Source organism: Lygodium microphyllum, unplaced genomic scaffold (assembly GCF_053477565.2).
Source record: "Lygodium microphyllum isolate KBCC unplaced genomic scaffold, Lygodium_microphyllum_v1.1.10 scaffold_58, whole genome shotgun sequence".
NCBI classification, from domain to species: Eukaryota; Viridiplantae; Streptophyta; class Polypodiopsida; order Schizaeales; family Lygodiaceae; genus Lygodium; species Lygodium microphyllum.
Window position 1 is genome coordinate 777,149 of NW_028229541.1, and position 25,585 is coordinate 802,733.

Genomic DNA, 25,585 nt, shown 5'->3' on the forward strand with positions numbered 1-25,585 from the left:
GAAATCACAGAGAGAGATTGCCTTCCTAGGTCAGATATGATTATTAGGAAGATTCAGATTCAGAAATTCCCCTTTCACTGTCTCTTTGTGCCATTTGTTTTGCCACAGAAGTAAAATCCCGTTGTATCAATTTCAAAGGTCATGATCAGGAGAGTTGAGCATAGCCTCCCTCTCACTCCATTGAGCGTTCGTCCTTCACCACTGATTGATCCCAAAAAAGAAAAAAAATAGCAACGTTTTCACATTAACTCCCTCGGCTATTTTCCCTTTGTCCTCAACATTAGCCACGATTCTCCAAATTCCTCTTCAACGACATCCTCCTTCGTATACCATTGCTCCAGAACTGTAATCACTCCCTCTGCAAACAATAGTCATCAATAATTTAAACTTGTCATTGATAGTGGGTCATAAGCATCTGATTAGCATAGAACTGGAGCTACAATTGATACGCTTTTAGCGATGGTCACTATTTTCCCTTCTTGAATACGATCAGAGCGATGGCGATCCTTTTTCTGTGGTTCTTCGTGATAAAATTTAGGCCGTCCTCCCCTTCGTGATTCTGATCCCTCTGAGCATACTCACTTTGCTGGCTTCATAGGTAATCATCTCCAGCATCTCTCCAACATACTCCATAATGAAGGTTTTCTTCCGAATTTTCCAGCCAAAGATTTTTTTCCCTCCAGAAAAGCTTCCCTTCCTCGAATTGCAGAAATTTCCCTGCGCCTCCAAAAAAGCTTTCCCCCCAAAATAGCCTTCAAAGGTAGAATATACAAAGTATTTGCAAGAAACTTCAAGTGGCTTGCCCCAACAAGCCTTCCTGACACATTCTCCATAGATCCCATAATCTTGGCTTTCAGCAAAAGCCTAATATGATAGAAAATTGTTTGTCCCTATTTCTGAAATGATGAGCTCAGTACAAATGGTGCACAAGTCCTGCAAATCAAGAAAAGAAGTAGCAGCCAACACGCGAAATGCATTTCCATCATTCAACTTGGGATGGTGTTCGTAAAGGTAAGCCAAAGAGATAGCCATTGCTTTTCCATTAACATCCTCATCATCAATCTGTAAAGTAACTTCTGGTGCACCAGCTTCCTTCCATGGACCTTGAAGCATGTGCCTCTTTCAACTCCATAGCACATTTCACATACATATCAACCAATGCACTCCCCATGTATAGCTCTTTCTCAAGTCCTCTCCTAGTTATCTCAGAATGCATGCTATGCCCTGTTTCTAAATCTCCTTCTGTGCCACAAGCTTTTAAGCAGAGAATGAATGTGCTGGTATCCACAAACACACCTTTCAGCTGTATCTGCTTGAAACAAATCAAGACTTCCTCACTAAGCCCGTATTCAGCATGTGCTGCAACCAAAGCCTCCCATGAAACTGTATCTCGAAGCGACTGCTTATCAAACACCCTGTGAGCCTCTGCCAGGGAACCACATTTGCTATACATATTTATCAGAGAATTTCCCACAATCAATTCTCTTTCAAATCCCATTTTTGATATCTCACAATGTAAAGATTGGCCTGAGTGCAAGGCTCCTACGTTGAGATATCGAGCTCCACTCGTGATATGCCAGGGTGACCATTGTGCATTTATGTCACCGACTTGTCAGTTGCAGATGCGGTTGGTACACCGCCCATGAATAATAGCTACATGATAGCTATCCTTATCTACTCTAGTTCGTGGCTTAGTTAGTATGCCACCTTCCTTAGTTAGTTGAGTTTGGTTTGAGACCCATATATAGGGTTCTTCTATTTCTTTGTAAGAGAGTTCTTTTGGCTTACACAACTGAGAAGAGGAAAACTGTTTTCAGCCTCCACCTCTGTATGTATTCCCCCATTGTGCAAGCAAGAAAGCTACAAGTGAGACTCCTTCCTTCTCTTCCACAATCTTGACATGGTATCAGAGCCTTGTTCGTGGTAAGGAGCTCAAGGAAGCAAGCCAAGCTCGCGTTGTTCTGGTAAGAGGAGCAGTGTTGCTTTCATTTTCTGTTTTGGGAGCAGATCTATGGAGCAGGTAGCACAGCCGGAAAGTGCAGGAGTGCATTGTCTCAGGTTGAGACGCCCTTCGCGGTGAAGCAAGAGGGTAGTATATGCTGCGGGAAAGGGCTTTGGCCCTTGGCGACCTTGTTTTTTTATTTGAGGCCATTTCGGGGCCTGTTTTGGAGGCGGAAGTTTTCTGCACGCACTCAGGAAAAGGCCCTGTTTTATACTGTGCGACCACTGTTCTACAGGTCGGTGAATAATTACCACAGTAATTGCATAGTATGCTTGTGTGTAGAGACATTGGGAGTTACAGAATCATCCTTGGTTCCTGGTTATGCAAAATCATCACTAGGAAGTGACTGTGTGGTCAAATACCACTTTCGCCAGTTTTGCAGATTTTCCCTTGTGAGGGTGAAGCTGTATTTTTTGCAATGACAGAATTTTTGCAGTGTTTTGTAATGGCGTCTGATTCTCTTTCACAGATTGTCCTGAAAAGCTTGACAAGAACAACTTCCAAGCATGGAAATTTAGAATGATGAATTTCCTTATGGGAAAAGGATATTGGGAATTTGTTGCAGGAAATGAAGAAGAACCAGTTCTTCCTGATGTTCCCAATCAACAGCAAATGCAGGCATTTAAAGCATGGCATGAGAGAGCCAGGAAAGTTATGTACTGGCTCTCTATCAGCATTTCAGACTCTATGATTGTGCATATTCAAGATGCAAGTACGCCAAAGGAGGCATGGGATACTTTGTCAAAAATGTATAGCATAAATACGCAAGCCAGGAAAATGCAGCTCAAGCAAGAGTTGCACAATGTGCAAAGAGAAAGTATGAGCATCAATGACTACCACATGAAGGTGAAGAAGATTGCAAATGCACTTGCTTCCATTGGGTCGCTAGTGGAAGATGATGATTTAGTCTCAGTGACCTTGAATGGTCTAGGAAATGATTATGCACAGTTCCGAACATCCATTTCCGTCCGTGAAAGATTTCCTGATTTTGAGGAGTTGATTGCTCTTCTAATTTCTGAGGAGCAGAGAAATGGTGGTGCATCTTCTTTAGGAGGAACTTCAAAAGAAGCTGTCTTCTACTCAAATGCTGGAAGAGGTAGAGGCAGAGGTAGAGGAGGTCGATATGGAGGCCGTGGTAGAAATCAGAATATGTAGCAAACTCAAGAAAACCAGTCCTATGGAGGAGGATGTGGTAACTCTAGAGGCAGGGGGAGCCAAAGAGGTCGTGGTGGATGTTAAAGAGGCTAAAATGCAAACACCAATGTTGAATGCTACTACTATGGTAAAATGGGTCATATGGCTAAAGACTGCTATAAAAAGCAGAATGACATCATGAATGGAAAACTGCAACAAGGGAATTATGCATCTTCTAGTAGACAGGGTGATGACAGAAATGAGCATTTGTTTATGGTGCAGCACATGAACAATTCTGTGACAAGTGTAGAAGAAAGCAATGATGTATGGTATGTTGACTCAGGTGCATCAAACCACATGACAGGTCATGCAGAATGGATGGAGGATGCAAGGAAAATGGAAAAACCAGGATTTGTGGAGACTGGTGATGATACTGCACATCCTATTGTGCAGATTGGAAAAATTCATTTGTCTATGCAGGATGGGAAAAAGAAATACCTATCCGATGTATTTCATGTTCCGAATATCACCAAGAATCTGGTTTCTGTTGGTCAAATGGTTGAGCAGGGCTTGTAGGTCAGATTTAATCCTCATGGATGCTTTGTTGAGGATATGAAAAATAAAGGTCGCTTGATAGCAAAAGGAAAGAAGAAGGGCAGAATGTTTATGTTGGATGCAGACATGTCTGAATTGAGTGCAGCAATGTTTGCACATGGGACCGGTGTAGTTGCAGATATTGATATCTAGCATAAACGCATTGGTCATGTTAATGTACAGCGACTTAAATCAACGCAGGCCCAAAATATTGTTGCAGGATTGCCCAAATTCAAGGTTGCAGAAATGCATTAGGTATGTGAAGCCTGTCAGTTTGGAAAACAGGCAAGGAAACCATTTTCTAGACATGTTCAAGAGAGTGAGAAGCCATTGGAATTAATCCACTCTGATGTGTGGATTACTAAAGCTGCATCTCTTGGAGGCTGTCATTATTTTGTCAGTTTTATTGATGACTATAGCAGAAAAGTTTGGGTGTATTTTATGAAAAAGAAAAGTGAAGTTTTTGGGCATTTCAAAACTCTTAAAGCTATGGTTGAAAAAGAAACAGGTTTGCAAATAAAATGCCTAAGGTCAGATGGAGGGGGAGAGTACCTCTCAAATGAGTTTGCAAGGTTCCTGCAGGAGCATGGCATAAAGCAACAATATTCATGCAGTCATACCCCACAACAAAATGGAGTTGCAGAAAGGAAAAATAGGCATATTGGAGAGGTATCTCGTGTCATGCTCAACGAAAAAGACTTGCCAGATTTTTACTGGACAGTCTATATAATGAACAGGACTCCCACTGCAACAATACATGGGATGACTCCAGAGGAGAGGTATACTGGTAGGAAACCAGATATTTCTCATTTGAAAATTTTTGGTTGCATTGCCTATGTACATGTGCCAGATGAGTTGAGATCCAAGTTGGATCCAAAAGCTGAGAAGTGCATCTTTATTGGTTACTCTCTGCAGCAAAAAGGGTATAGATACTATAACCCTTCTACTTGTAAGTTTACAGTGAGTAGAGATGTTGTTTTTGATGAGATGAGTAGCTGGTATAAACCAGTAAATGTGATTGATGATGTAGATGCACAAAATGGTAATGTTGCACAGAATTCACAGCAACAGTCACAAAATATTAGTGGACCTGGAGCGTCCTCTAGTAGTGGTTCACATTCTTTGCCATGGACAGGCAGATTGAGATCAGGAGAATCTTCTCAAAGTAATGCAAATAGTGGTATGCAAGTATCACGAAAAGGAAAAGAGAAGGTTGATCAGCCCATGTTTGATGTGAATGCAGGTCACTCTTATGTGGATGGTGAATCCAGTGGTTCAGAACAGAGCATTGATGATGAGCTGGGTATTCCTTCTATTGTTACACCTGGAGTAAGGAAGACCAGGGATGTTTTGAGAGCACCTGGGAGTGAACCTACTTTGCTCAGGTCTACGCGAGCTAGGTATCCTGTGGATAGGCTGAAATATGATGGATTTACAGCCATTCACTATGCATATATGGTCAAAGTGATACAAGAACCAGAACCCACTTCTTTTGAGCAAGCCATGGAAAAAGAAAAATGGGAGAAAGCCATGGATGAAGAAATGGATGCCTTGGAAGCAAATGCTACATGGGAATTGGTACCTTTGCTTAAAGGTAAAAATGCAATTGGCTGTAAGTGGGTTTATAAGGTGAAGCACAATGCAGATGGTTCTGTGAACATATACAAGGAAAGATTAGTAGTCAAGGGGTATGCACAAACATATGGCATTGACTATGAAGAAACATTCAGTCCGGTTGAAAGGATGGAAACCATAAGAGCAGTCATTGCTATGGCTGCATCAAAGGGATGGTCTTTACATCAGATGGATGTAAAGAATGCCTTCTTGCATGGTGATTTGCAAGAAGAGGTCTATATGGAGCAGCCACCAAGTTATCTGCATGCTATTCATCCTGAGTTTGTTTGCAGGTTGAAGAAAGCCTTGTATGGCTTGAAGCAAGCACCTAGAGCATGGTCTGACAAGATAGGACAGTATCTTGTCACTATTGGCTTTTAGATTTCCAAGGCAGATTTCTCACTTTATGTGAGAAAAACAGAGAAAGGTATTATGCTACTTGTCATTTATGTTGATGATTTGATTATGACAAGTGGCAGTGATGAAGATATCCTTCATGTGAAAATGCTATTGAAGTAGAAGTTTGAGATGAAGGATTTGGGAGAGCTGCGTTATTTCTTGGGCGTTGAGGTGATCAGATCACCAAGTGGGATATAGCTCTTGCAGAGGCAGTATGGATTGGACATGCTATCCAAATATGGGATGACAGGCTATAAGCCTATTTCAGTTCCTTTGGAGCAGAATGTGAAGCTGAGCACAGATGTAGGTGAGCTTCTAGAAGACCCTACTATGTACAGACGCATAGTAGGAAGTTTGATTTATATGACTATTACCAGGCCAGATTTGAGCTATGCTGTTGGATTGGTAAGTCAGTATATGCAGGCTCCAAGGAAACCACATTTGGATGCGGCTAGACGCATACTCAGGTATGTGAAGTCCACATTGCAATATGGACTATTTTATGAGACTGGGGTTCAAATACAATTGCATGGATACACTGATGCTGATTGGGTTGGTAGTATTTCTGATAGACGATCTACCAGTGGATATGTGTTCTCTTTTGGGAGTGTTCCAGTCACTTGGAGCAGCAAGAAACAACCTATAGTTGCCTTGTCCAGCACAGAGGCTGAGTACAGGGGTGCAGCAATGGCTGCATGTGAGGTAGCTTGGTTGCATAAGCTACTTTATGATATGCATCAGTCTACAGATGGGCCAGTTGTCATTTATTGTGACAACATGAGTAGTATACACTTGGCAAATAACCCAGTCTATCATGCTAGAACAAAGCACATTGAGGTGCATTATCACTATGTGCGAGAGAGGGTTTTACTAGGTCTTATTGATCTAGTTTATGTCAGCACAGAGGATCAGGTAGTTGACATATTCATGAAGGCATTGGGCGCAGAGAAGTTGCGCAAGTTTAGAGACCTGCTTGGTGTGCAGGAATTGGGATTGAGCTCAAGGGGGAGTGTTGAGATATCGAGCTCCACTCGTGATATGCCAGGGTGACTGTTGTGTATTTATGTCACTGACTTGTTAGTTGCAGATGTGGTTGGTACACCGCCCATGAATAATAGCTACATGATAGCTATCCTTATCTACTCTAGTTCGTGGCTCAGTTAGTATGCCACCTTAGTTAGTTGAGTTTGGTTTGAGACCCATATATAGGGTTCTTCTATTTCTTTGTAAGAGAGTTCTTTTGGCTTACATAACTGAGAAGAAGAAAACTGTTTTCAACCTCCACCTCTGTGTGTATTCCCCCATTGTGCAAGCAAGAAAGCTACAAGTGAGACTCCTTCCTTCTCTCCCACAATCTTGACATCCTATGCTACCACAAGCTTTCAAGGTGCATAGAAAAGTAGCTCTAGTTGGAACCACACCCTCCTGTTGCATGTCCCTAAAGAGATCCAAGGCAGTGAGACTGAACCCATTTTAAATATATCCTGTCATTAAAGCATTCCATGACACTTAATTCCTTTCCAGCAAGCCCTTGAAGACTTTATACGCTTCGTTTAAGCTTTCACATTTGACATACATGTCAACAAGAGCATTATTGATTAATTCCTCTTACTCCAAACCCTCTTCCATGTAGAACAAAAGTATAAACACAACAATTAAATATGTACAAAGTATCAAATCCCACACACAACTTTTGGGTGGATTTCACACCTCGTATGCGCAGCAATACGACAACGTGAAAGGTCTTCACAGAAGAAGGAAAGATAAGATGGGAGAACCGTCAAATACAATCTCCAGTGATGTTTTGCAATAGTTGGTGCAAAATATAAATATGCTTATTCATGTACAACAACAACAGGTGATGCAAGCTTTAGCTCAAATAGAAAGTGTTGTGATGAATGCTTTGCAAGCGGTTGAGCGTGAGGTGAAGTTATTCAATGGCAGGAATGTATCTGCATATGTACATACCTATGTTGAGAAGATGGAATTATTTGGAGTGGCTCAATCTACATGGAGCCGGTATTTTGTACGTGTTACTGTTCATGAACTGAAAGCACGGATTACCGAATTATACTTGCAAGATGCTGACTGGGTAGCCTTCAAGAAGACACTCAGGGAAGAATTTTACATTGAGGACACCAGTTTGATTACGTGCAAGACTTTTCAGGAGTGGGTTATACAACCTAATAAGGGTCTTGTGGCTATAGAATTGTTAAGATAATTTGAAAGTAGATTTGAGTAGTTGGATCTTGCACAACAGCAAGCTCTTGCAAGTCCAAAAATTGAATTGTTTTTATAGGCAGCTAATCCTGAGCTTCAAGAGAAGCTTGATGATTTGCTGGAGGATCAGACTACAAAGACAGGTTTGAAAAAAGAGTGGCGACATGTCAAGGAAGCTGTTACTGCGCTTGTAAAGAAACATAGAAGAAGAGAAAGATTGCATGTCTCTAGCTTGCCCACTGTTACAGGTAAGACAATTGAAGTATCTAGTAAGCCATCGGCTTCTATGGCTAACCCTGTGGCTGTACCTGCTATTATTCCCTCTGTTAGGGAAGATGTCTTAGATGAATTGGTTAAACGGATGCGGGATCTTCAATTGAAGGTTGCAAAATTGGATGAAAAAGGATAAGAGGAAAGGGGACGGGCAGCAGCCCCTAAGCCTGGAAAAAGATGTATGTGGTGTGACAATTTGCAGCACGAGAGAAAGGATTGTGCTGCCTATCAGGAGGCCTTGGTACGACAACTTATCTTTTCGAAAGATGGCAAGATCCATGCACAAGAAAAGGGATTGCGTCTTGCTTTGAATTTTGGAAAAAGAGGTATGCAGAAGTTGTTGGAAAACTTGGCTGTCCGAAATGCTTATGCGGCAGTACATGCTTCTACTTTTGGTCTACAGTTGGATGGAATGCATGGCCATGGTTGGTCCAAAGGCTGAAATATGGACACATGCTTTACATGCAGCTGAAAAGAGAAAGGTCACTGATAGTGAAATGTCTCATGCAGGGCAAGACATTCGTGGCATAACTGGTTGGGAATCACCGATAGATGCATATTCAGTGTATGCATATTTAGCAAAGGTACAAAACACAGATGTACTTGTGGAAAAAAACGAAAAAGAGATGAAGATATTGCAGGGACATCTAAAAGAATGACAAAAATAAGTATGGATCAGCCTAAAGCTGCAAATCAGCCACCTCCCAAGCATAATATGGAAGAGGTCAGTCAGAAGAAAAAACAGGATAACAAACAAGAGGGCAAAAAGAAGGGAAAACAGCCAGGATATAAGCTACAATCTGACATTGAGAGAGCCACAGATCTTAAGAAGGTTCTTGAAGAACGGATCTTAAATAGTCGGGTGGAATTTACCTTGGGAGAGGTGCTTGGCATTGCCAAGCGAGAATTTCATGATGAGATCATTGACATAACTAAAAGGAAGCGCCAGTTTCTTGGTGATACCACTAGTGCATTGCTACAATTTGAAGAGGAAACTGGTATTCGGGCTGAATATGAGCATGAAGTAAGTACAGGATTGTCTATGCAGGATGCTACTAATCAATGACAGCAAGTGGAAAAGAGAAAAAAGTGGCTAAAAATGCATTGTCTTGTAGCAATATGCATGGTGGAGTAAGGCAAATGCAACAATATGGAGAAGAGACTCTAGGATTTATTCCTCGAAGTCACTACACAAGAAATCATTGGGCTAGAGCTACCACTAAAACGGTAGTGAAAATAGGGGAGCGTAAAATTTCTTGTGTTGCTTTACTTGACCATGGGTCTAAGATAAATGTCATTGAGCAGGGATTGTATGAAAATGGTGCATGGCCTGTGGACACTGATGATGGTTGGCGTATGAGGGCTGCAAATAATTCTTCAGGGGAGCTCTATGTTGCATGTCCTAATGTGAAAGTGACAATTGGAGATGTACAGGAAGAGCAACACTTCTTTGTATAAGATAATTCCTCATATGCAATGATTTTGGGACAGCCCTATATTATAGGTGTGCGTATGGAAACAAAGGTGCTTGATGATGGTTCTGCTTATGCAAGAGTCAGAAGCAAAGATGGGAGGAAAGCAATCCAATTTCTTACCGTTTGTGTTAATCATCCTAGAAATCGTGATACGCTTCGAGGGTCTCCTTTGGTTCCAAATGCAAGGGAATTCAAAGACTTGGATTTTCATTAAGCACTGCTATATGCAAGGCTACAGTGGTTCTAATCAGAGGGTATACTCACCTCTTGATGAAATGAAGCATGTATTTACTATTGGTAATTCTTAGTTTACAGCAAACAGTTCATGTTGGTTTAAGCATATAGAAGCTATGTGTAGGGCTGAATGCAAATCTATGAAACGGGCTATTAAGAAACCGAGATCATTGGAGATGTTAGCTGAAAATGATGGTATTTCAGGTATCTTTTATGGGCTGAATATTACTGACACTATGGCTGAAATTTTAGCAACTATACATGCAGAAAATGAGGCTGAAAACAGAGTGTTGTTAGTATGCTCTTTGGATATGTATGATGTTATAGCATTGTTTGCTCAGTAGGAAGGATTACAATGGGCTGAAGCACTTGTGGAGACAAAGTATAAGATAGTTGACAAAAAGGTGAAACCAATTGCTTTGCCACTTCCACCAGAGAGTGAGGGTATGTATGAAAAAGTGTCAAGGCAGCCAAGCTTATGGGATCCTAAAGATATAGGTCATCAGTTTACGTCTGAAACATTACAGGAATTGAAAGTTGGTGCAGAAGGGTTTCTTTTGCCTATTGAGAGAAACTGTTTTATGCAGATGTTGGCTAGACATGGGAAGGCATTTGCATTTCAACCAAGTGAAATAGTTTGTGTGGATCCAAATGTCGTCTCTCCTATGGTCATATTTACTGTGCCACATGTACCATGGAACTTGAGGCCTATTCCAGTGCCTAAAGCTTACTTGCCAAAGCTGATGGATTTGCTAAATGGAAAGATTCGCATGAAGATCTTGGAGCCTTCTTTAGCCCCGTACTCAAATCGTTGGTTTACTGTGCCCAAAAAGAATGGGGCTTTGAGATTTATTCAAGACATGCAATCGACCAATAAAGTGACCATAAGAAATGTGGGTGCAGGTCCTGTGGTTGATGAATTTGCAGAGGCTTTTGCAGGCAGAGCAATCTATTCTTTGGGTGATCTTTACTCGGGGTATGATTAGTTTCAGCTTGCAATTGAAAGTAGGGATATCACAACCATGAAGACTCCTTTGGGGTTAGTACGGATGTGTACTCTCCCACAGCGTGCAACAAACTCAGTGGCACACATGACAAATGCTATGAATAGGGTACTCATGGATTTTATACCACAATTGACTATGCCCTTCTTGGATGATGTTCCAATCAAAGGGTGTGTAGTGGATGAAAAGAATGAAGAGATGGATGCTCATGGATCTAGATAGTTTGTTGCAGATCATATTGTGGATTGTGAGAGGATTTTGACACATCTAGAAGAGGTGAATTTAACTCTTTCTAGAAAAAACTCTGTCTTTGGAGTTGAGGAGGTTTTGATTGTTGGGCATATGTGTGGGCCTTATGGGCAAAGGCCATCACTAGTAAAAATAGATGGGATTGATAGAATGTGAGATGTATGCACAAATGTATCAGAGGTGGATAGATTCTTGGATGCATGTGTGTTCTATTTTATATGGATTCCTCACTTTGCACATGTAGCAGATGTTCTTTATCAGCTTCTACGAAAAGGTCAAAATTTTCATAGGGAAAGGAAGCATAAAAAAGCAATGAAGAAATTGAAGCAACTCTTAAAATCTGCTTCTACGTTGAGAAAGGTTGACTATTCACATGGGAAGCCTATCATTATTACTGTTGATACAAGCCCAATCAAGATTGGATGGGAAATTGGGCAAGATGATGAGGAAGGGGAAAGGTATGCAATACGCTTTGGTGCAAAAGTATTGACTGAACGACAGAGAAGATATCCACAAGTAAAAAGAGAATTATGGGGAATTGTGATAGCCCTTAAATGTGATAAGGAGTATTTTATGGGTGCTCATGTAGTCATTGAGAGTGATTGTTTGCCAGTATTGGGTATGATTACTAGTTGTGCTACCCTGGATATTGCTATGCTCCGGTGGATTTCATACGTCAAATCTTTGAACCATGAATTTCAGCATATTGCAAGAAGAGATAACCCAGTGGCAGACATGTTATCTCGAGCACGCTATGAGAATGAAGATGGGATGATGGATGAGGAGGAAGAAGATGACTTTCTTATGACCGAAAATGATGTTGCAAGATTGAATTTAGTAATGCAAAGTGTTGCTACAGCATTAACAGAAGCTTGGACAACAAAGAGAAGACACTTTAGATGTTTTGCATCTTGTGCAGAAGTGTTTTTGGAAGACAAATATGCAGGAGAATGGCTGAGAATTGGTCAATATCTCAGTACATTAACAAAGAGAGATGAATGGTCAAATGAGGAGTTTAAGAAGATCAAGAGGAAAGCCTATGGATTTTTCTTAAAAGATGGATACTTATGGAAACATGCTAAAAAGAAATAGGATATGCCATTGTGAGTTTTGGGTGACAGAGCTTCACAAGTAAAAGTAATGCAAGAATTTCATGAAAGTTTGTGGGCTGGTCATAGAGGTATTTGGGGTACTTTTACAAAGATCAAAGAAAGATATTGGTGGCAGAGTATGTATAAGGATGTTGCTCACTTTGTGGAAACATGTACAACATATCAAATGTATTCAACTGTGAGACATCGGGATGGATTGCAACCCACATATCCATTGTCTCTTCATTTTAAGTGGGTGGTGGACTTGGTCACAATGCCTACAGGTCTTTGGCAAATGAGGTATCTTGTGCTTGCTCGTGAAGACTTGACTAATCAAGTGGAAGGGAGAGCTCTACGTACTAAGACGACAAATGCTGTATGTACTTTTCTCTTAGAAGAGATCTTTTGTCGATATGGCTGTGTGGGAAAAATTACAGCAGATAGGGGTGAGTTGGATGCTGATGAAGCTCATGATTTCTTTGCATGGTTGGGGATAAAGCTTGCTTTAACTTCAGCCTATAACCCTGAAGGAAATGGAAAAAGTGAAAGAGGTCATCCACCTATTGTGAAGGCATTGGCAAAAGCATGTGGAGAGAAGATAAAAGAGTGCTATGCTTTGTGGGCTGACAGAACAACTCATAGTGCTGTTATAGGATATATGCTTGCAGAATTGATGTATGGTCAAAAACCTATCATACTGATAGAAGAGATGACTATCAAATGGAGTGTGTTACCTTGGGAGGAGGAGTTGAATCGAGAGGAGTTGTTGGCCTTACGCATTAGACAGTTGGAAAGAAAGTCAGAAGACATAGAGGCAGCAACTACAAAGTTAAGGGCAGCAAGGATACACAATAAGAAACGGTTTGACAAAAGACATAGACTAAGACCAAGAACCATACAAGATGGGGATTGGGTATTGGTTTATGATAGCAGTTTAGATAACCAGCATAGGGCCATACGTAAAGTTTCCAAGAGATGGTTTGGACCCTATGTGGTAAGACAGGTGTTTGATAATGCTACTTATGCATTAAATGAACTGGATGGGATAGCCATAAAACTTTCGGTAGCAGGGAAAATAATTAAATTATTCAAAAGGAGGGAATCTACTGCTTATGAGTTGCCAGAATTGGAAGAAATTAGTGGCCATGATACAGGGGCTAGCCATGAAGATATGGAAGATGAAGAAGTAAAGGATATGGTTGCAGAGGATGAGGAGGACTCAGAATCCGGTGACAACTAGGATTTTGGCACATACCGGAGGATGTGCAGGTTCAAAGGGGGTGAATGTCGTGATGTTATGAGGACACAATGTGAAAAAGTATGGAATACATCATCATCCGACTTCTCTATTGATCTAGAGAGTCAATGTGATCTGAGCCATTAGTACTAGTGCAAGTTGCATGGATTATCCGAAAATATTAGATTTTTGGATAATTTTAGTCTATTTTTTATATTATTTATTGTAAAAATTTGAAAAAGTTAAAAAAAAGCTTCTAGATTAGGATGGCATGCAAAAAAGCTAGTTACTCTTTCAGCCAATTAGGGAATTTTCACAAGAAGAACAAATTGACGAAATCGCACGAGTTGCAATCGCTGTAAACAGGTTGAAAACTGCAAATTGAACTGAAAGAAGAAGAAGGAGTGATCTGGGAGATTTGTGATCAGGTGTTCTAAAGTTTTACCCCCCTTTCAGAGCCAACGGAGCCATCAGATTTGGGTTCCGAGCAGTAGAGAAAGAGCTGATTTTTCTTATCCACATTTTTGGTCTATGAAGGAGCTCCAGGAGAACTAATGCCTACAGATTGCTTCTGAGTAGAGCAAAGATTCTAGGTTCTTTCAATACATATTGTTTCAATTCATTGTGATTTGTTTTTGTCATGTTTTCCACTTGGGTATTCTCTATATTCTCTTCCATCTCCTATCTCTACTTCCTTCTACTTCTTATCCCTGGTGGATTCGACCTTTCGACAAAAACTCATCCGACAACCTACCTTTGTGACAACGGGTTTATTTTATCAAAAATTAAAAATGTGTGTTTAGCGCACAAAGCGTGTGTTATGTGAATGGATGGTTCATTTTATTTAAATTATATGTATGTGTAGCATAGATGTATGTGAAAAATGTGGTCAAGTGGTTCCTTTTAACAATTAGTTGTAATATTTGGTGCATAAAAAGAAAATAAGGAAAGGAATGGGATACTTGGTGAGAGTGTGAATGCAAGTGTATTTGACTGCGCAAAAAAATCAACCATTAAGATGAGAAAGGATCATGACTATGATACACTTTAGCTACCTAAAAAATTTGCAACATAACAGAAAATACCAAAATACAACGTATATTTTGTTTGATTTATTTTTGTTTTTTAAATAATTTTTAATTTTTTTATTTGAATGTGTTTAGTTTTATTTTTTCTTTATTTTTTAAAAATATATATGTGTTGTCCAATCAACAAGACAAATGTTGAAAATTAATCATGGGAATTAACTTGATTTTTAAAAAAGTTTTAGATTTTTGGCTTATTTTGAAATTTTAATGAAAACTTTAGATTTTTTTTGGAAATTTAACTTTTTCAACCTATTTTTATTTGTATTTTTAGCTAATATACATTATGACTTTTTAAAAAAAAGATTTTCTTGTTAATTCTATTGTAATTTTGATCATTTTATTTAAAAACTTATGATTTTTGTTTAAGTTTTTTTATACTTTTAGAATTTTTTGCAATTAAAAATTTATGAAAAGGTGTGTACCCAAGGTTGGACTATGACTACATGTGAACAACAACAATCCGGCTACTGCACGAACAAGATCACATGTGCGTCCTCGCATGTCAACAACCACAAAATGAATTATTACGAACCAAAAAGAGCCATAATCCCACGTGAATAACCATGATGGAGGCACAAGACCCATGCCTATGTGTGAATAGTGGCAGCCGGCCAAGGGGCTATCACGAATGGGGGCTATGGATGTGGGTGGCGTGGGTATTAGGGCTATGTTAGTTCTTTTGGTGTGGGTCTGTTGTGTGTTCTTGTTTTTGTTTCTTTAGGGGACACAAGCAAAGGAACATAGCTTTGGGGGGGGGGGGGGGGGGCGGGGGGGAGGGGTTGCAGGCTTAGGAAGGGATGTGGACAAGGGGTGCTAAAGGGGAGCGGTTGGGGTAACTAGGGTGGGGGATTGGGAGGAAACTAGGGTGGGGGTTAGCGGTTGGGGTAACTAGGGTGGGGGGTTGGGAGGAAACTAGGGTGGGGGGTTAGGAGGAAACTAGGGTGGGGGGTTAGGGTTGTGGGAGGAAATCGGATGGGGGGGAGGGATTGGTTGTGGTTAGGATGGTTGGAGGGGGATTGGGGAGTGGTGGAAAGGTAAAGGAGGAGGAGGAGGCTTGGGAGGTGTGGACAAAGAAGGAGGAGGCAGAGGCATCTGTGGCCAATAGAGGTGGTGTGCCTCAGGAAGAGAAAACTAGCAGAGGTGGGGCAGACAAGGCAACATAGGCATGAGCAGGCGGTGGAACGAGCGGCACAGCAGCGGCACACGAAGGGGAGGAGGGGAAGAAAGAGAAGGGAGGAAAAGGAGGAGAGAGAGAGGGAAGAGGGGGCAGGAGGAGAGAGAATGAGAAAATGGTGGGGGAGAGGTAGAGGAAGTAGGGAGGAAGGAGCCGTAGGGATGGGGGAGAGAGAAAGAGGAAAGGAAGAGAGAGAAGGAAATAGGGGGAACCGGATGGTTGAGAGGGGATAATTATTTTTGTTTGTGTTTTTAAAAAAATTAATTGAATTTTTTTTAAAATACGTATGTCCTCTGTCCTGCGTACCAACGCCTGCGGGGAAGGGGGGAATCAAAATTTGCACTTACGAGATCGAAGAGAAGTGGGGAAAAACCCATAGGGGGCATGACACGTCAAACACCCAACATGCATTACGAAGGCAAAAATCGACCATTGCATGCGACACACAGGGAGCAAGGAAATGAAAATTAGACAACAAATTAAGTCGAAGGGATCAAGGCATTAAATGAACATGCCATTGAAAACAAAACTGGGTAGGGTGATGGAAGGAATGGCAGGGACAATGCATTGGGCGCTTTCAACAGCAAATTGGGGGGCTTACTTGGAAAAATATAAAAACTCATCCATGAAAAAGTACGCAAAAATTAATTTTAAAAAATGACTCAATCAAAATGAAATGCAAAAACAAGAAAAAATGTCCATAATGAGGTGTTGGACATGCCTATCCCGTCAAAATGCAGTTTCGATGCCAATAGGGCATGTTCACATGGAAAATTAGAAAAAATAAAACCTAGAAACATAAATTAATAACAAAAAATCAAAAAGTTAGAATGGAATTCATCAAGAAGGAAGAATGTTCAGGTTGATGAGTTGGATATGGCTACCTAGTCGAAACATGGTGCCGATAAAAATTATAGTGGATCGCATGGAAAAAAATGATAAAAACACACTCAAAAATCTAAACAAAAATTAATTTTAGACAATTCAAAAGTTAGAACAAGGGGTAACAAAAATGAAAAATGTCCAACGAATGGTTTTGATAGGGCTATCATGTCAAAATGTGATTCTGATGGAAGAAAGATGTGTTCACATGGAAATAGGTCAAAAACGGGTAAGAAAACACAATTCAAAATTAATAACAAAAAATGGATAAGATGGAAGGAGGGGAAGAAAAAATGAAAAATATTCAAGGAGACCAATATCTTGAGGCTATCCAAATAGAATGCCATTCTGATGAGAAAATAGCATGTTCACATGGAAAAAACATAAAAAGCGTGTAAAAACAAACTCGCAAGCACACAAAAATAAATAATGGCCAACCTATGTATCAAAAAGATGGGTGATAAAAAGAAAAATTGTTCGAGAAAAGGAAAAGATTAAGGCTATTACATCAAACTGAAATTTCGACATGAAAAAGGTGCATTTACATGGAAATACATTCGATTCTTAAAAATTCTTTAAAAATTATTCACGCATGAATCATTTCTCAAAATGAAGGACTGTAAAAAGGAAGAGTGACCAATTTAAAGGGACGAACAGGGTTGTATAATCAGATTGAAATTTTGATGAATATAGGGTGCATTCTCATGGGGGATAAGTCAAATGATGAAACAACTGAAAGGGCAAGAGAAGACCATAGGAATAGGGTAAACTAAGCCAGGTGGGGGAGGATGAGACCTCAATAGGGCAGAAAGAAAAATAGAATATCATGTAAGGATCGATGAATAGGATGTTCATGAATGTATGAAATCGAGATATACACGAATGCGTCCCCAAACTAAAGACATGAATAAATCAACTTGACGAATAAGCAAGGGCCTAATACTCGACCAAGATCCATACCCTTATGTCCCCACACTTAAGACATGACATACACATAAATAAATGTAAGAGGTAAGGTTAGAAACACTTGGCCCATTCAGTTGGTTAATGTAGATTATCGTCGACATGCATTGGGGAGTCAAAATCATCCACAGGAGGTAACCAGTTCACCATAGCACGCTTCCATCATGGTAAAGACTAGGTAGTAGCACCCAAGGAGGTAGCATCATTGATGAAAAACTGGCAAGACATTGATGGCGAAGAATGTAACGTTCAATCTTGAGATAGTCACTTATGTTGGGATGATAGATCAATAGCGTACCCCATAGCTCACATCACTCGAGGAGAATGATTAGAACCCATATCTCACACCTGGTGTAGAAATTGATAAGACAGATGATTCAAAAGGAGTATGCCAATGTGCATAGTTGATGGTGCATTACTGCATCCCAACCCATCTAATAATGATGCAATAGTGCATCCTGCCTTGTACCAACATATAGTGTAAGAAGGAAGTCCAGGGAGCCTTATAATACTGTGCATAGGAACAAATTGTGCATTGTGCATTGAGAGGCCCAGCCCATGCATGCAACACTCCATTCACACAACTCACCTCTCTTTTGGATTTAAAAGGGCAAGTACTAGTAACTCATCCCACCCTCTATCTCACACTCGTTTGATAAATACAAAGGGCATCCCATACTTACATCCCCATCTAGTTAGGATGAAATCTCACATCACTCAAGGGATTGTCGATGAAGATTGACTTTGTCTAGTTGATGATGTCGGCTTGTATCAGTTAATGAAGAGGTGTACCTAGGGAGGTAGCCAACAAATCTAGAACTGCGAGTGCAAGTGAGAGATGTTGTCTGCGTTGAAGGAGTCAAATGCACTGATGGAATTGCATGATACAACGTACCAAGGGATGTGCCTTCAAAACTACAACTTGGAAGGTCGACTTAGGAATCAATTGAACTATAGTACTATGGTGTGTTGCCATCTTTACTACAACTAGCTTCTTGCCCAAGGATGTATGCCACCTTTTCTTGGAATGAGACCTCTTATGATGACAAGTTGCTTCATTTTTTCCAATACAGGTTTGATGTTTTTTTTTTCCCTACTCTCGAGGGTGTTTCCACATTTTCTCAAAGAATAGGTTGGCATGACAAGGATCAAGATCATTTTCTCCCATGATATATATGTGTGTGTGTGTGTGTGTGTGTGTGTGTGTGCATGTATTTTTATTTTTATTTTAATTCAAAGAGGAGATTAGCAGAAATACCATGTATCAGAACCATCCTTGCTAGCTCTGTTGGATCAAACATAAAGAAAGAAAAGTAGAAGTGGAAGGTGGTAGTAAGGGACTAGAAGAACAAGGCCGCTACATTAGGATGAGAATGATGGACATCAATAGTGGCATAAGAAGTAGGAAGGAGAAACATCCTAGAAGGAGAGAAAGTGATGGCTATGATTGCCAAGATCCTTAGGGAGGGAAGTACTTCTTTAGGCAATATCCATTAATTAGAAAGAGATCATCGGAGGTGTCCACAGCTTATATCTGAATAGATCCATTAGGGTTGACAACAAGTACCTTTTAGGGGCCCCATCCAACATTGTTGTAGTCTCTTTGGGAACTTGCCAAATCTCGAGTCATAGGCAAGGACTAAGTCACCTTTACCTTTCTTAAATCCCTTATGCTTGATGAAGCTGTCATAGTAAGCCTTTTGTCGAGTATATGTGGCTTCGATACACTGGAGGGCCATTCTGTGAGTCTCATCTAGACATTCCAAGTGTAGGAGATGGCGCTACAGAAACTCATCATTTCCTAGGCATTCTTTGATAGCCACGTCCAAAGTGGGTAGCTCTAACTCGATAGGGAAGACCGCTTCTGTACCACACACCAGTTTGGAAAGGTGTTTGTCCTATTGCATTCTTATGGGAGATTTTGTACACCTGAAGGGCCTTTGTAAGTCATTGTTTCAATCATGGAAATGTGCAACAATTGCCCTTGTCAAGATTGAATAGAGGATGTGATTAGTCACTTTGACTTACGTGTGGACTCTAGAATAGTAGGTTGTGGACTTGCAATGGAAGATCTTATAAAGCTCTATCAATTCTTCCATAATCTTGTTGAGAAAGTGAGTGCTTGTATCACTGACCAGCTCTAGGGGACTACCAAAATGGGTAATGATAGACCTACAATTTTTATTATGTCGGTTGGAAGGATTTTTGTAACTTCCTCATAGATATACGGGTTTAGTTTGCTTTTGTTGTCCCTAGTATATAGGGTTGAGTTTACACTAGCTTCACAAAATAGATAGATCTTGAAAACTTTAAGGTGATCTATCTTGGAAAATGATCTATCTTGAAACTTATTGTATCCAAGGTGCACCTTTTAGTAGTCCATCAATAGGTTTTCCAAAATAACGACGTCCAGCACTCCCTTGGAGTATCACAGGGTTTGTTACTTAGGCCCTACTAAGTCTACATCGCAACGGAAGAGTTCAGGTCGATCCTAGTGGGTTCTGAGCTGGAACTCTTTCGTTGCAATGTAGACTCAGTTTGTAGGGCCTAAGTGAAAACCCCGTGATACTCCAAGGGAGTGTCGGGCGAGGTTATTTTGGAAAACCTACTAATGAACTACTAAAAGGTGCACCTTGGATTGAGACTGCGAGACACCTCACAGTCTCATACCCCTATGGTAGACCTTTTACCTTACGTGCTCCAACATTAGTGAACCAAATGTGAAGGTTAACGAAAAAAACATCGAGATAGGTGATTCTTTGGAAGCTTCAAGATTAGGTGTAGGTGATACATTGTAGCAAGTGGCTTAATATTTGAACTTATTGTATCACACACAACAATAAAAATATCAACAACAATAGCAGTAGTGGCAATAATCACAAATAAGGTAACATTCTAGGAAGATTCAAGCTCTAGATATGAATGCTTTGCAAGCAATTGAACAAGAGATGAATTAATTTAATGGATAGAATGTGTTAGCTTATGTATGGGTATATTCATGAAAAATGGATTTTTATGGGGTTCCCTAGTATATATGGAACTGGTATTTTGCTCCATCTTACTATGCAAATTATATGACAATGAATGAAGTGTTGTCCTAAACTATATGACAAAGAATTGTCACAAAATGTGAATCAATGGCTAATCCCAAGAGCTCCAACTAATTCCCAAACTCATTCCAAAGTTTTCTTGGAAGATTCCAAAGATTGCCAACTTTTAGGAGCTGGAGGATGGGGCAGACTGATCAAGAATGATGAGGCAGTAAAAATAGAAACATATCACACTGATATTTTTGATCCTATTGCTACCTTTGTTGATGGTAATAGGGCTCAAAATAGTGATGAATGATCTCTAGGAAGGTCCCAGAATAGGCCTCAAGAGGGGGAAGAAGTCAAAGATGGAGCTCAATGCATACCTTGGGGTGAAGAATCCATGGCTGCCATTGAATCTACAGACGACAGCTCATGCTCCCACGAAAGATGGCTCTAATACTAGTTGAAGGGAGTGAACCATGAAGTTGAAACATGGATCAGAAGCAAGAGCTATGGTGGAAGGAGCAAGAGCAGAGAGAGAGAGACACAAGATGTGGAGACTCCAACAGTGACAATGTGTGACCAGCCTTCCCTTTATTCAAATGTCACTGAAAAAATAAAGAATGAAGTGATAGTGATAGGCACTCACCACCTGCAGTGTACACGTGTGTGGAATTCTGGCCACTATCAGTGTAACTAATACAAGGGCAGCTAGATAGAGGCACCTTTACCCCCAACATTCATAGTGCATGGTAATTGATATAGGCCTATACTACTATGTACATAGGTAAGGGATAAGAGAGAGAAAAAAATGGAGAGAAAGAGTAGAATGAAGCCTTGTAGGTCCCCAAGCTCTTGATTTATGGATTTTAAAGCTAACCAAGATTTTTTTAGGCCTAGCACACCCACTAGGATGTCTCATACTCCTAGTAGGCCTCTTGGAAAAATTAAAAAGCTTATCAAGGTTTTGGCCAATTTCTAGATTACCTTTTATCTCCTCAAGTGATCAAAAAATCAATGTAGACATATTAAAATAGTAATCACCCCTCCTAATTACATAAAATTTTAATTAATTATGTAAATATGAGATCCTTGCTCATATAAGAGTCCATAAAGGCATGCAAGGTATACTCTCCACCATTACTAGTCCTTGAGTATTTAAGCTTTTTATTTGATTGATACTTCACAAATACTAAGAATATTTGGAATGCATTCGATACACCATGCTTCTTGTAAAGAGAATAAACCCAAACATTCCTTATGGCATCATATATAAAAGTGACAAAATTGGATTTTCTACTCTATGAAACCCTAGATATGGCCTGTATAGATTACCACTATGAACCAAATTAAGACATTTAATCTTTTACTCACATTACTTATCTTATGAGATATTTTTTTCTCTCAAAAGAAACAATTTTCACAAAAGCCAAGGTTGGAAAAATTTAGAGAAGGAACATAGTTCAAACAACAAAATCTTTCATTGTCATGACTAATATATATCCCAAATAGCAATGTCATAAAGAAACAAATGGCTGCTTAGTGATAACTATAACATGTCTCTAATCCTAAAAACATGCAAAGGATACAAAGTACTAGATTTTGATCCGTTGATTACAACAAGAGATCCCTTGCAAATCTTCTACACATGATCACCAAAGATCACTCTATAACCACAATCATCAAGCTATCTTGTACTGAACAAGCTTTTTCCCAAGTCAAAACAAATAATATTTTTTACAAGATAAAAGATAAACCATTTGGTAGTGACAAATGTACATCCCTAGTTCAAGATTATGGTATATGCATAGTTATTTCCAAGATGAATGCAACCACACTTTCAAATATCATAAGTAGACAAGCACTCTCCTCTATCTCTACCTTTCTTTTCTTGCCTTTTTTGCATTTCTCCTCATTTTCCTTTTTTCCAATTTACTTATTCTTCCACTAATAGCATTTCTTTAAAAGTCACTAATGGAGATCCAAACTAACACTAAAATAGGGCTTTTAAGCCCCAATTTGAGCTAATGGCTCAATGACTTAGATCTAGATCCCCATAATGAGAATAGTACCTCTATCAATGTGCAAGTAGCAAGCATCAATGTTAAAGGACAAGCTTAAATCATTAATATTTATAAAAAGGCTTCATTCCTTGTACTAGTTAATACAAGAACAAGCTCCCATTAGCATTAGACATAGCTCTCATGTGAGTCAAGAGGAAAGCTGAATTTATGGGATGTGAGCTAGAAGCTACAAAGTGCAAGAGGGTTGAGAGAGACAAAAGCATAAGAGAGTTATATGGGTATGAAAATGAATGGTGCCCTTATTCTTTGTTATCTTTACTTGTATATGCATATACGGTGTGCACATATACAAGAGATGCTCACTTGGCTATAGGCCATTAGCTTTTAGCCAAACATGAAGGATGGTATTGAAGAGTTTGAATGGAGAAATGATGGGGATAATGAAGGATGGATAATATGAGAGAGAGACGGGGAAGAGAAGGATAGGTTAGTCAAGAGATGGAGAGAAAGGGAAAGAGGATGCAGAGTGCTGTAATAGGGGAAAAGGAAGATGTTGAAGTGGGAAGCAGGGTGGGAAAATGATGAAAGAGAGTGCATCTATGGAATGAAAGAGTAAGAGGAGGGAGAGGGTGATAGAGTGTAGCATATATCCTCTAAAGTATCAAGAGGTTTTATGTTATAAGACTTTGGTTGGACTAGATTATATACTAATCTAAATTAATAAATGTTAATCTTGATTAGTAAAAGTCTTAAATTGAATAATGCACCACTTGATGTAAGGAGATGCATGAGTCCTTTTATAATACCCTTGGTTGTTTTTTGTGTAGTCAAGTTTTTCCCACAAGGAAAGGAAATGGATTAAAAAAAGGAAAGGTAAACTATAAGGGATAGGGAATGTGAGAGATGATTGTACATGTGAATTACTAGAATAGTGCAAGATTTTACATCATGAGATTGATGATTTTACAAGGGGGAAAGAAGAGAAAATGGAAAAATGTATATATATTTCTCACAAGAGGGACTCAACACTCATAAAATGGAATGGAATCTCACTTTGGAGAGAAATACATGAAGAAAGAGGCTTTGAATTATAATTGAGGAGGGCCTACGACCTCCATCATTTGGAGTTGTGGCCTTTGCTACAAATTCTTTCTAGCACAAATACATTATTATCTAAGAGGAGAGAGGAGAATGAGCTGAAGCCCGAGAAAGAGAGCAAGAAGAAGAGAAAGAAAGAGGAGAGAAAAAGATAGAAAAGAGAGGAGAAAGAAGGGGGAAGCCATGGGAGCTAAAGATGAAGGTGAAGAGTAAGTTCTTAATAACTGGTTGCCCTAAACTAGGACTCTTACACCTAATATTCCCTGGTTGGTGTGACTAGGTGTCTAACCCCTAGTTCATATGTATTATGCATGTTGTTATAATCCATCCCCACCTTGATAGTTTTTTCCCTCAAAACAGACAACTAGAGGGAAGTGATAGGTGGGCTTAGGGAGTGGGGTGTAGAGTATTACTCTAGGCCACATTAAAATGAAAATATATGGGTAAAGATTAGGTAAAATTGTCATAACTTTTGATAGGTTGCTCCAAATAGAGTGTGTTGCATGTCGAAATGGAACTTATGATGAGTACTTTCAGCACAAGTAGAAGGTACATTCCTAATATTTGGGCAAGTGCAAAACTATTCTAAAATAGTGTGGAGTCACAGGCAAGGAGTGGTTGAATGGGGGCATAACTAGCTAGTCTTTAGCCTATTGGGCACTAGCTTTAGCCCATTGGGCATCTTGGAGGTGAGGAAATTCATTGAAAATAGTGGATGGGTGCCAAGAGACTTCTTCCAGGGGTTGGCCTTGCCATATTATGAGGTACTTCTTGATAGTTCAAGTTCTTAATGCTTATCTCATTGCCTAATGATTGCCTCAGTGTGATATATTGAATGATACCTTCTTCATCTATGGGGAAAAGTTCTTCCACATAGTCCACTGAGGTGCTAATGAAGGGTTTTAGGTGGCTGACATGAAACACATTGTGGATCTTGGTGGTAGGGGGAAGCTCTAATCTGTATGCCAAGTTACCAATTCTCTTCAAGATCTTGTAGGGGGGCCATAGGAACAATGGGCCAGCTTGTTAGTGCTATCCTCTTTGAGAGTGGAGTACGGGACTTGGGCACTTTCAATAGGACTAGTTCCCATTCCTCGAATTTCAAATTCCTTCTTTTCTCAATCAACATAGAGTTTCATGTGAATTTGTGCCTTTTGAATATTCACTTTGCATTGGTGAAGTAGGGCTTGTGTGTGACTCAAGCACTTTCAAGAAGACTAGTTCCCCTTCCTAGAATTCCAAATTCCTTCTTTTCTCAATCAGCATAGAGTTTCATGTGAGTTTGTGCATTTTGAAGATTCACTTTGCATTGGTGAAGTAGAGCTTGCGTGTGATCCAACTGACCCTAAGAGTTGATCTTATCATTGAATAAGATTGTAGGTAGGGGAACATTATACCCATATAATGCCTCAAAAGGGAAAACCCAATGCTAGAGTGGGTAAACTTATTATAGGAAAACTCAGCCAAGTGGAGCCATGTATCCCAACTGTGTTGTACATCATAGCAAAAGTGTTGCAAGTATGTCTCAAACCATTTGTTTACTTTTTCAATCTGGCCCATCAGTGTGGGGGTGGTATGCAGTGGATGGAATAAGCTTGGTACCCATAGATGTGAAAAATATCTACCAAAAGTTTCTCATAAACTTAGCATCCCAATCATGTACTATGACTTGAGGTAAGACATACAATTTGAAGACATATTCCATAAATTGAGTAGCCACTTGAGAGGTAGTGTATTTTGTTTTAAACTTTCATGATCATTATCATCATCTAATACATCACCAATATGTGCATACCAA

The 25,585-nt window shown here is 39.8% G+C and overlaps 1 protein-coding gene across 1 annotated transcript; it reads right to left on the reverse strand.

The window, feature by feature from the left end:
- Positions 1 to 1,057: 1,057 nt before the first annotated feature.
- Positions 1,058 to 1,498, reverse strand: LOC148008858 (pentatricopeptide repeat-containing protein At4g18520, chloroplastic-like). The gene has a single exon (XM_087673979.1). The coding sequence runs from the start codon at positions 1,496 to 1,498 to the stop codon at positions 1,058 to 1,060; it is 441 nt and encodes a 146-aa protein (XP_087530105.1).
- Positions 1,499 to 25,585: the final 24,087 nt, after the last annotated feature.

Excerpts from the sequence above, each read along its gene's own strand:
- LOC148008858 (XM_087673979.1), bottom strand. The coding sequence starts at position 1,498 with ATGGGATTTGAAAGAGAATTGATTGTGGGAAATTCTCTGATAAATATG.